The following is a 12,699-nucleotide window of genomic DNA, read 5'->3' as shown; positions in this document are numbered from 1 at the left end:
GACATTCTCTGTCCTTGGCTATTTTAGATGAAGTGTGAAGCCCACAACCTTTTGACAGCCTTTTCAATTTTATCCAGCATGACATTGTTTTACCTTTTTACCTCTTTTGAATGTTCTATTGCTGGATTATATCTTTTGAAAACAGATTGGTAGTGCATCAGCCTATCTGCAGTCAAGCACTTTCCCTGCAACGCGTTACTTTGTGCTCTTGGTTTCCTCAATTCTTGTGATCACCTGGCTAAATTTAAGGTTAGTAAAGTGCTCGTTTATCTTGTGTTTAGAATGAGTGGTAAGAAGCATTTTCACCTTGATTGGATGAAGATATTGCCTGACTCCTCTGATATGGAGTGTTTCTTTCAGTCTGAGAATATCTTATTCATTTTCTAAATTTCATGTCACGCATGAGGCAGATGCTGATTGTTCATGGTTTTTGTTCTGTGGCGTCCACATGTGCTCCCTTCTGTGGGAACTGCGTTAGCTGGTCTGACTGTCTTTGAAATGATATTTTATGTGTGTTAATTGTTTTGTTCCATGTGTACTCCAGCGCTTTTGGATCCTATTGGCTCATGGTATGTGGTGGTTTATTCATGGACTGATTTTTTCTTGATCTGGGGGGACTGCGGAGTGATGTCTAATCTAATAATTTGTGCCTGAGTGTCCCTTCCTGGATACATGGCAATCATTTTTTGGGGGGTACATTAACTGCAGTGGTTAAAAACCGCTGAGTAGGAACTTCTTTTGGAAAAAAAAAAGGGAAAAAATGCAGAATCTTAAAGCACAAGGGCTACACTCATCATATCATTACAAATTCGTACCACTAGATCCAATTCCATTTCAGGTATTGAAGACCTTACATGTACTTGCGCAGCAATGATGTTTATGATTTCGATACAGGAGCAGATAAAAATAAGAGGGAATCAGTTGTGAACCTGATCGGAAGGTGATCAGTTGACTATTTGCCTCTGCATCCTTTACGTTTCCTATTATCACACATCTAACTGTTGTCAATTGCTTTTCTGTATACATGTTGGCAGCCGAACAGGAACTCTTCTTGCAGCCTATATGTTTCTTGTTCTTGGCTTGATAGGTCTGACATGGGTGTCCCTAGAGGCAGGACATTTACGTGCAATGCTGTTACTGGCTTGTGCTATCATCTGTGGTTATATATATCAGGTAGGTAGTGTGAAGTGTTCTTATAAACTTGTACTTTGTTTAGTTGGAGTGCTCAAGCATCTGAGCCGATCTTTTGAGCTTCAAAGAATAAGATTGATGTTCAAAGGGCACAACTTCGTATTTAAAGATTGATCACATCTTGATCCATCTTGGAGACTGTTCTTTCACATTTACCCAAAATTGTCTCATCTGCAGTGTCCACCATTTCGATTAAGCTACCATGGACTTGGAGAGCCCTTGTGCTTTGCAGCATTTGGACCTTTTGCTACTACGGGCTTTTACTGGTTAATGGGCAACAACAGGTAATTATATTTGATTTTCGTCCCAAAATCTGCTGCTCCATTATCATGACAGGTGCCCTTTTATGTTTTTCATTTGACAGTAGCGTGAACTGTCTTCCCTTAACTGGGACTGTTCTGTGCGCATCTCTCCTCGTTGGCTTCACAACCTCTTTAATACTCTTCTGCAGTCATTTTCATCAGGTACTTTCGACTTGATCCACATTTTCTTGAAATTCTCGGGTTCACAACTTAAGACTCACTGTCGGTCATTTCATCTTTTCAGGTGGAAGAAGATACGGCAGTTGGGAAAATATCCCCTCTGGTGACTTAGTTGTCCCTTGTAGTATGAGGTTTGGTGAAACAAATTCAAACATTAATGCTGCAATTTCATGTGCAGGTTAGGCTTGGCACAGAGAAAGGTTCATCTGTTGTGAAAGTGGCGATCACAGCACTCTATTCTCTTCTATTAACTTTCGGTCTCAGCAGAGATCTTCCCTCTAGTTGCATTGTGAGTGTCTTGTTGACTGCATATTTCCTAAATCTCTTAGTATCTCATCCTCAAGGATATGTTGAAATAATCTGTGTTTTCCTAAATCTCTTACTCTGTTGTACTTATTTGCATCTTGACGACAATCTACTCCAGATACTGTGCCTTCTGACCTTACCTATGGGAAACCGGGTCGTTAGCTTTGTGGACGAGAATCATGAGGTAAGCAGAGAACATCACAGAAGCTGAGTTTTTTTTCTTTTTTTTTTTAGGGCAGGTTATTAACTTTGTCGAATATATATTTTGTGCTTCGTTTACATATTTAAGTAGTAGAGTAATGATGTTCCTTTTTCTTCAAAATGTCATCGTAAAGGACAAGCGATCAATTTTCATGGCAAAGTATCATTGCGTGAGGTTACATGCTTTGTTCGGAGCTTCATTAGCTGCTGGATTGGTGATAGCTAAATTTGTCTGCAAGAGATATATTCCAAGGTTGATCTTAGCCTAAGTTCTCAACCTCGCCTCATGCATCAAGGACTTGATGAGGTACGAGCTCCCATGCGGAAAGTCACGAAGTACTTGGTTGGGCGCTTGGTTGGATTACGACCATGCGTCAATGATGCCAAGAAAAGGCCACAATTTTGCAATCTGTTTGTAGTTTTATTAAAGTGTGGGCTTGCCTTTCTCTGCTAGATGAGCAGACTTAGGTACTAGTTCTGTTTACATTGATGTATACAAAAAGGAAACCCATTTATACATTATTCTTAGTTATAATGTGTAATATTAAGTTATCTTATGCATGATTATCGATTAAGTCATCACCACGTGAACATGATTGTCGAAATCAATGAAATAATTTGGATTAAACTCCTTGTGTATCATATAACTTGATGGAAGATTAATGCTTGCTTGACAAAATATGATGGTAACTTTCAACTGCCCAAATTAAAATCAATAGACTATTCACATGAATATTCAGAACACATGTTGAAAACTCACAAATCATAAATTGATGCCGACATAACAGGATACGATAGGGTTTCAAAGAAGGATCATCTTTCCGATTGTTATGTGAACCCAGAGTGTTCAAAAATCAGAAAATGAGCAGAGTATGATAGAATGAAAACGAAAAGCGAATTAGTAGGCAAAACGCACTTCTATTAAGAACATTTCTAGGAAGAAGTAGCTAGGAAGTACAAGCCACAATGTCAGGATCTTGTTTGAAGAGAGCCATCTCATCTTGGTTTAGAGTAATCCAAGCATCAATTCCACCATCAGCTGGACTATCCACAAGACCAACTGACCTCAGAGGAGGGCTTGCGTTGTTCACCGAGTCTGGCTTCCCCCACCCAAAATCACTGTCGTAGAGTGGGAATCTACACCAGCTAGTGATTAGGATCACGTTGGCTCCATCTCTGCCCAATACACCAACATAATCCCTCAATGAATCTGTCACCGCTGAGCACAATGCACCTGCATCTGCTATCGCGGCATACTTCAATTTGGCATTCCTATGGGCGTCCCCTATCAGATTCAGTATTCCATTGAAAGAGGGCTCTGTCTCTTCTACAGCAAGTGGAGTGGTGATGTGAGCAAAGAAGTTGCCGCACGCGTTCGTCGGCATCTTTAATTGCACTCTCTCACGCAAGTTGATAGATGTGGAATACACAAAAGGCATCAGCAGGCCTTTTGTCGCACGATCAATGATGATAAGAGCCTTACATATCAGCGCAGACACGATTTCCACCCGTGACCTTTGGCTGTTATTAGCTATTGAATCCGATGAGTTGGAAGCATTGGAAGCAGCTTTCAGCCTTGACAGGGCTTGGCCGCTGAATTTGAGTCTAGCCAGTGCGAATTTTTTTCTGAAGGGGAGTGTGGGCCATTGTATGAGTGCGGGTTCTTTCACCGGGAATAGAGATGGCAGCTCGAAATTTGGCGGGACTACTTCCTGGATTCCGCTCCGGCATGCTGTGGCCCACGAGTTCATGAACATGGCCATGGTGTACATGTCGCCTATTTTGTGAGAAAAGCGCAGGCTAATTGCTAATCCGCCACAATTGAAGCTGTTCACTTGAACTACGACCAGTGGATTGTTTGCTGCTGGCAGCGGGAATTTCGACAAGCTGTTAAAAAGGTCACGGTCGAGATCTCCCTGGAGGAGCTGATCTAGAGTGCCATCTACTTTGGCTTGGATAACTTCCGCTCCTTGGTCGTTGCAGTCGATGAAGAGCCCTTCTTCGACGTACCGACCGGCTAGAGGGTAAAAGAGGGCTAGTGTTTCTGAAAGCGACTCTTCCAAGCGGTGAAGCCTCTGAAGCGTATGGATCTCGTGCGTACTTTCGCGAGCTCGATAGTAGTAAACGATGCCGGCATGTTTAGAAAATAAAAGGTCGTCAATGAAGGACAGGCCGAGCTTTCGACTTTGATTCGGCGTTGGAGCAGATGGCTGGACCAGTTTCTTGGACTGTACTTCGACCTTCATGTTTGATACACTGTCAGATCGCTTCGGTACCTGTTTAGGTATTTCAACGGATCTTCTTCATGCACACCTTGAGGTTATGAGCCAGAAAAGAAGAGAACACAAGCCCTGAGTTTATGGCGGAGGAAATGTAGGTGATTGTCGTTGACCTTTATTACCGGCTGTGCAGACATCTTTCGGTACAGAGGCATCAAAATGACGTCGCCGCGGGTCCCTACTTTTTCCTTTTCAAAGATCCGGCGATCGCGTGGCCCAAGAACTCGAATCCAGAAGCACAAGCGACCTGATCCTACAAATCTCATAAAATCGGTTAAGTTCAACTAAAAGTCCCATAAGCCCTAAGAGCCACTTAATCTCATGCTTTTGGCTTTTGTAGGTGATTCTAACTAAAAATAGTTTGCACTTGATTCGTGAGACTCGAACAAGCAATGAAATCATACAAAATTAAAGAAATAGTATTATAACTAAGCTAATCGAATATGAAAAAAAAAAAAGAATCTAGATCGAATAGTTATAAAATTTACATTCATTTCTCCAACAGCAATTTTTGGATGATATTCTGTTTATTGACGTATTAATCATGGGCTGAACTTGGACCCTTATATCTTCTGATTGACAAAGCACAAAATTAAAAAATGTTGACCGGTAGTTGAAAAAAAAAACTCTTGACTTTTCATGTACTTTGAAAGTTCGGTGAAGTGCATGCCAGCTGTGACGAGTTCTATGGTTTAAATTAGCAATATCTATGTACCCTTTCGAGCTCTGCACGAGGTCTCTTCTTCGAAACCTAAGCAAAAACGACGATTAATGTGACAATTAATTGCAGTTTTCACTCTAAGTGCACTGAATGACGATAACCCATGGATTCATTTAAGATTAATTCCAGCTATCATCACAACTTGGTTTCGAGGTAGTCTAGGTGAAGAGACCAAAAGAGAGATCTCTCCTAAATAGACTATAGATATATAAAACGGTATGTCAAGTTTGTCATTGCTTGTGAAAAATGTCAATGTCATAATTCAATGTGCTTCACTTGAAGTATATTTAATTATCTCGAACCGTCATTTAGTTTGGCAACATTTTCTCATTGGCTAAGAAATTTATATTGTGAAAACGGGGATTCTCATGCTGATTGTCGGTCACTTGATTAATCAAGTGGTCCCGGGTAACCATTGGCTATTTAATTAATTAGTTTGGGTGATAATTCTATCTATCCATATTATTGTTTAAGTTGTTGCTCAATGATAGCTACCATTTGACTTGTTTTTTCCCCTCTTTCTAATGGTGGTCTCGTACCAATGTTTTCTTTTGGCAATCATATAATGTTATTTCTCGCATCAAACGCAAAAGGGAAGCCCTAATACAACTAAAGAACTAATTACAATAGTGTCCTTGGGGCGAAAGAGCACAATGCTAACTCAGCACACCACCTTGCTTGATAGTCTAGTAATGAAGGAGTAACATTGTTTCCCTTGATATCACAATTTCAAGTCATGTTATTATCGAGCTTCCAACCAGCTTGTGTATCAGGCATTTCCTACCTCTGGAGAAGAGGCTCGCTGGCTTTTGTTGTCCTATCGACTGCGTACATAAGCGGAAGCGCTAAGTTATAAGATCTAATCATGTTGTTAATGATTTCGACAAGAAGATGGCACAAAGTCAAGATATGCACGAAAGAAAATCTAAGGAATCCGACCCCGCAACACTGCAATTAACCTTTGACATCAAGCTCTGCATCTCCGGTCGGATGTTTGACTCTCAAGGAAGCACAGCATAATAACATTACTGATTATTTTATTGTTACAATATTTTGTTTCTATGTAATGTTCAAGTGATTAATGGTAAGCTTGAAGGGAAGGCCAAAAGTTTATATTACTAGGCTATGAAAAAAGTGAACGGGGCCATTGATTATAGTACCTGAAATCAAAATCACCTCTTGTTAGCAAAGAAGTCAAATTGGATGAATATCTGTTACTTTTAGATAAGAGTGATTGTGATAGTGTTTATACAAATATAAATGATGTCAAACTTAAGGTGGAATTTTAACAAAAAAATCCTTAGGTAGTGGGTAATTGCACTGTCATCAATAGAGATAGTGAGGTAGAGTTTGTAAAGTCAACGGTTGTCATAGTTGTTAAATTTGACAAGGCATATCAATTATATCATGAAGAAGATACAAGTGCTTCAAAGCTAATAAATCCAATAGTAAGATTTGTAAAATTTTTAGTGGGATTAAGAGATTGGTTCATAAGGAACTGTAAAAGTTAAACACTGTTTAAGTTATTTGGTATAATTGCGTTTCTCCACGAGCTAAACATGTACAATTTGAGGAGAGTTGATCTGATCGCCGACATACCCTACCCCCTATCTTATGACGTAGTAGATCAATTCATTTCCTCTTTATCCAATATATAATGTGTTAAAAAGTTATGTTGCCATGAAATTTTTTAAGATATTATGACATTCTACATTTATTAATGATCAAATAAAAAATGCATATGATACAAGTGATCTTAACTTAATGATATTATGTTATGTGCAGTGCCATTATTGGCTTGTGCTATCGTTTGTGGTTATATATATCAGGTACGTACTCTAAGCATTACTTATATGTATTTACTTTAGCGTGGTTTATTCGAAAGCTCAAGTTGTAAGTCATGAAAACAATGTCCCAAGATATATAACTAGAATTCAGAACACAATGATGGAAAAAAAAAAAAAGAGATATGCGCGCCTAATTTGAAATCCATTGTTCTTGATGTGAAATAGTGACAATCTAGAGCTCAAGTGTTTCTCCTCTATTGCCTTATATATCATTGGCTCAATGGGACTACCTCTCATAAATTGCATTTAGTAGCTGCTCCTTTGAGGTTATTTGTGCATTATGGTTAGAGTAAAAACTTGAACACTATTTATAGAGTTTTCAACCATGTATCCTCTTATCACAAGCCGGGTTTTACTCTACCTATACTAACCAACCTCATATTAGATAATCAAAAATCTTTGTCTTACTTTATTAGACCAATCCTATAAAACGGTACATTTCATCTTTATGTTGGTCTAGAGATTATTCTTAATAGTTAATCTGATCCGATAAAGTCCCAAATACCAAATCATTGTGGTAACTGCATCAATACACACAAAGCACTTTATGGTCATGAGTTTCATTTAACTTTATTTATATGAATTCAATATAGTAGTGTGGCAAATGAATAACACCTCATTGAAATGCCTTATTTGCCATCTCTTTCGTCAATCCATAATTTCTCTCCCTAAGTGTCACAAAACCTAATGTGTCGTCAAAGAATATCCTCATGGTTCCAATGAACCTATTTATGTTTTATCCTTATTGTTGACACTTGGTTTTTAGTCAACTCGTTATAAAAAGATAAAAATCAAGATTATGGCTTCCAATTGTGATAGAGCTTGTTTCTAGACCAAAAAAAAGTGTTGCTTTTCATTTTTTTTCTTTTGCGTTGTTACTTTTGAGAAGTTTCCTAGTCATTTCCAAGAAAAATCCGAAAAATCAAACGGTTGATTTTCAGGTTAACTTTTTGGTCAACCTTTTAATCAAAAGTCAATCTCCGGTCAAAAATTGGCTTTTTACCCAAAAAGATGTCAATTTGCTTTAATTTCACTTTTTCAAATTAACTTTTCAAAAATCCAAAGATTTGACTCAAAAATCAATCTTTTAGGTAAAGTCAACTAATGAGTTAACTTTTCGTCAAACATTTGACCAAAAAAATTGGAAAAATTGAAAATCTTCAAAACACTTTGTTTTAGTGTAAATTTGACTTTTTACATTGAAAATTTTACAAAATTTGATTAAGAACCTTGTTTTATGAATTTTTCAGTTTTAGGTTCTAAATCGTTCAAAAATAAAATTACTTTTCTTTTAGTCATATTTAGGTGCAGTTCTTTTTACGATATTTGGTCTAGGGGCTACTTCTAATCCGCTTGTTCATTCGATCTCGCAAATTGCCATTTCGGAAGGCAAATTGTCATTTTAAGCCTTAATTAGAGAGTCAAAATCGATTCTTCAGGATTAACGAATGGATAATTATTTTCCATGTATTTTCTTAGGATAAGTCCAAATCCAAGGTTAATTTTGAGAAACTTAAATGAGAGTTTCCAAATTTGAGGGATTTCACTCTTTTGAACTGGTACACTTGTGATAAATATACTCTAAATCGATTTTTTGACGGCAAAAAATCCCAAATTGATACACTCGTGACAATTGTAACATTTGTTAACTTCCATCAAGTTTTACTATTAAATTTGCTAATGTAGATAACGTATTATTGTGGCATGGCAAGTCCACGTGGAAATCCATAGGGTTAATGCCATAAAAAATCCTAAATTTGTTATAGGTATACCATTAAATTTATTACAGGAATACCGTTAAATTTATCATAGATGTATTAATTTAGAATTTTTCGTAATATTTATCCTATGGACTTCCACGTGGATCATAACACATCACCATGTGTCATCTAGGTTAGTAAATTTAATGATTAAATTTGACAAAAGGTAAATTTATTATAAGTGTACTAATATGGGATTTTTCATGGCCAAAATATTAGTTTAAGGTAAAATTGTCAAAAAATACTAAATCTTTATTTTTTGTGATATTAACCCAAAACAAAAGGGAGACAAATTAAATAATATTGATCATTTGTTGAAAATAAGTCATGACTTTTCATGCATTCTCTTTCAAAGACGTTTAGTCAAGTTTTTGCTAGCTGTGGTGAGGGCAATAATGGCATTTGATGTTAGAAATGTGACTTTAGACTAGACCCCGCGTCTTCAGATCTGTCTCCACCCTATACTATGGTTTAAATTAGTAATATCTATTTACTCTTTTCAGCTTTGCACGAGGTCTCTTCTTCGAAACTTGTATGTAGCGATTGTCTTTGGCAACTGAAAAAGTCCATTTCATTTTCACCAATAGCTTTGGTCTCTCTTCGAAGTAGCATTGATAGCAACACATAATATGTAACATGACACGTCATTTCTCAAATAATAGAAAATCCCAACACATTGGGACACACTATATATTAAATATATATTCTTTTTATGATTATTTCAATCACATTAATTTGATTTAAATTTTAAAAAAATAATAAAAAAGAGTCTAGAATGAATTTACACTAAAAATCGTGAGTCATCGTAAATAAGAGTTAGAGAGAAGAGAATATTAGATTTTTCTTCTTTCCCTTTATTATTTTTATTATTTTTTTTTTACTTTTTAGATTTATATTTCAACCCCTAATTATTAAAAAAATTAGAAGTAAATCCGTGTGTATTGGAATTCTGCACTCGCGTGTCGTGAGAGTTGACCATGTGTTAGATTTTCTAACACTTATTTACTGCGTGTCGAAGTGTGTTAGACATGATACGAAAACTCTTGGAAAGTATCGATGCTTCCTAGTCTCTCTTCTTCTTCCTCTTTTTGAATGCCAGGGGGTCTCACTCCAAATTTATTGGACTAAAGGGTTCCATTAATGTCTATTATTCTCTATAAATGATGATAGAAGGCGAGTCTTTACACCTAACCATTATTTTTTCTGTTCCTAGTAAGTCATATTTTGGCTTTTGACATGTCCATGATCTTGAAATTTTGGTGATGGAAACACAACTTTTCGCTGGAATATTTGGTTATCAACGGCAGAGTTTTAGAACTAGAGATCCAACAATTTAGAACCTTAGCAAAGAGCTGAATCATAAGGTAGAAAGGGGAGTTGGGTTTAGCCTATGAAGCTCGTTAACCTAACCTTAGTTAGGCCTTAACTAAACACCAATCAATTCCTTAAGCGTAGAAATGGATGCTTTTCTGCATTATTGTTTCTTCACTAGACGAGTCACCATCATCAATGTTCCTGTCTCCATCCCTTCCTCCACCACTAATGGACAGATACTGTAGAGTTATCCATCATTTCATCCTTTGCCATCGATAATGGTCCTTTCATCCTTTTCCACCACTAATAAATTAGGCCTAATGCATCTTTCATCCTCTCTTCCACCATTAACGGACAAACATTGATTACGTACTACTCCTAGGTCTGCTCCTTGCGCAGGTCAATGAAATCATATTTAAGATATAGAAGCAACATTATAATTAAGCTAATTGTTCGATTAGAATGTCAATTGTAATTATTGAAACTTCAATTAGAATTATCATTAAAATTTCTCCGTTATTTATTAACATTTTAAACATGTTTGCTTTCTTAAATACTGCAACTCTTTAAATGACAAATCAATATATAAACAATGCGTTTATATATTGATTCGGCGTTGGAGCAGATGGCTGGACCAGTTTCTTGGATTGTACTTCGACCTTCATGTTTGATACACTGTCAGATCGCTTCGGTACCCGTTTAGGTATTTCAACGGATCTTCTTCATGCACACCTTGAGGTTATGAGCCAGAAAAGAAGAGAACACAAAGTCTGAGTTTATTGCGGAGGAAATGTGTAATTCTCACTGACCATCATTACCGGCTGTGCAGACATCTTTCGGTGCAGAGGCATCAAAATGACGTAAAGGTCCTGTAAACCCCAAGAGCCGATTAATCTCATGCTGTTGACTTTTGTGGGTGATTCTAACTCAGAATAATTTGCACGTGATTCGTGAGACTCGAACAAGCAATGAAATCATACAAAAATAAAAGAAAATTAATCAAGCTAATCGAATTTGAAAAAAAATTGAATCCAGATCAAATAGTTCTAAAATGTAAATTTTTGTCTCCAACAGCAATTTTGTATGATATTCTGTTTATTGAAATATTAGTCATGGGCTTAACTTGGACCCTATATCTTCTTATTGGCAAAGCACTCCTCATTTCAATAATGAGAAGTCTTTACCTAAAGCTGCTTTTTAAATGAGTCAATCTCATCTACGGTGCCAAAAAGAAGACAAACCTAGAAAAGAGAACGACCCATCCCTGGTTAAAGCCTACCTGAATAGAACCCCAAAATCACAATCACAATAAAAAAATCATAGTAAAGTCCGGCAAATGTGCCGAGAAGAGCGTCTTTCCATTGAAATCAAAGCTCTTACGTTGTCCTTATTAAAAAAAAAAAATGGTTGATATCACAAAGAATCTTGAATTGATACATTTATGATAAATTTAATTCAAATTAATTTTGTGACCATCAAAAATCAGGAACTAGTACATTTGTGACAAATGTACTCAAAACTAATTTTTTTATTGCAAAAATTCCAAATTGATATATTTATGACAATTAAACCATCTATTAACTTCCGTTAAGTATTTTCGTTAAATTTACTGATGCGGATGATGTGTTATGGTGATGTGGCAAGTCCACATGGAAATCCATAAAGTTAATGTCACAAAAAATCCTAAATTTGTCATAAGAATATTGTTAAATTTGTCATATGAGTATCATTAAATTTGTCATAGATGTGTCAATTTAGAATTTTTCGTGATATTTATCCTATGGATTTCCATGTGGACCACAACACGTCACCATGCATCACTTGAGTTAGTAAATTTAATGATTAAATTTGATAGAAGTTAATAGAAGGTAAATTTATTATCAGTGTATTAATATAGGATTTTTTATGGTCAAAATATTAATTTGAAATAAATTTGTCAAAAGAATACTAAATTTTTATTTTTCATGATATTAACTCAAAATAAAAGAAGATAAATTTAAAAATATTGATTATTAGTTTAAAATAAGCCTTGACTTTTCATGTATCTTCTTTTAAAGACGCTCAATCGAGTGTTTGCTAGTGTTTGGCATTTGATGTCGAAATGCGTCGAGCGCGGATTAGTCTCTACCCTACGCTATGGTTTAAATTAGCAATATCTATTTTGCTATTTCCAGCTCTACGCGAGGTCTTCTTCGAAACTTGTATGTTGTGATTGTCTCTGGCAACTGCCCTTTTGGCAAGATAAAAGTCCATTTCATTTTCACCGAAAGCTCTGATTTCTCTTCAAAGTAACATCGACACGGACATACAATGTGTAACATGACACGACATTTCTCAAAAAATAAAGAATCTCGACATTTTGGAAAATATTAAATGTATATTCTTTATATATACACAATAAATTGTCATTTTTATAATTATTTCAATCAAATTAATTTGATTCAAATTCACAAAAAAATAAATAAAAAAAAAGCCTAAAATGAATTTACACGAAAAATTGTGAGTCATGTTAAGTGAAAGTTAGAGAAAAGAGAAGATTAAGTTTTTCTTTTTTTCCCTTTATTATTTTTATTTTTTAGATATTTACATTTTAACCCC

General features: G+C 36.0%; 2 protein-coding genes across 2 annotated transcripts in view; one reads left to right on the top strand and one right to left on the bottom strand.

Moving 5' to 3' along the window:
• Nucleotides 1-2,712, top strand: part of LOC104452887 (2-carboxy-1,4-naphthoquinone phytyltransferase, chloroplastic) — a 4,106-nt gene extending 1,394 nt beyond the window's left edge. Inside the window, exons 2-10 of the mRNA XM_039317571.1 lie at nt 146-249; nt 869-940; nt 1,035-1,173; nt 1,369-1,475; nt 1,556-1,655; nt 1,738-1,776; nt 1,852-1,962; nt 2,098-2,163; nt 2,315-2,712. Coding sequence (XP_039173505.1) covers nt 146-249; nt 869-940; nt 1,035-1,173; nt 1,369-1,475; nt 1,556-1,655; nt 1,738-1,776; nt 1,852-1,962; nt 2,098-2,163; nt 2,315-2,449 — 873 coding nt within the window. The 3' untranslated portion in view covers nt 2,450-2,712. The remainder of the gene's footprint in view (nt 1-145; nt 250-868; nt 941-1,034; nt 1,174-1,368; nt 1,476-1,555; nt 1,656-1,737; nt 1,777-1,851; nt 1,963-2,097; nt 2,164-2,314) is intronic.
• Nucleotides 2,713-2,871: 159 nt separating this feature from the next.
• Nucleotides 2,872-10,878, bottom strand: LOC104455140 (acetyl-CoA-benzylalcohol acetyltransferase). Its single transcript, XM_039316708.1, has 2 exons — nt 10,755-10,878; nt 2,872-4,414 (listed from the first exon to the last, which is right to left on the bottom strand). The coding sequence occupies exons 1-2, from the start codon at nt 10,764-10,766 to the stop codon at nt 3,128-3,130; spliced, it is 1,299 nt and encodes a 432-aa protein (XP_039172642.1). The 5' UTR covers nt 10,767-10,878; the 3' UTR covers nt 2,872-3,127.
• Between the last annotated feature and the right edge of the window lie 1,821 nt (nt 10,879-12,699).

The sequence above is a fragment of the Eucalyptus grandis genome, chromosome 7, assembly GCF_016545825.1.
Source record: "Eucalyptus grandis isolate ANBG69807.140 chromosome 7, ASM1654582v1, whole genome shotgun sequence".
NCBI lineage: Eukaryota > Viridiplantae > Streptophyta > Magnoliopsida > Myrtales > Myrtaceae > Eucalyptus > Eucalyptus grandis.
The sequence above is the reverse complement of the archived record's forward strand: the minus strand, read 5'-3'. Positions and strand labels throughout refer to the sequence as shown.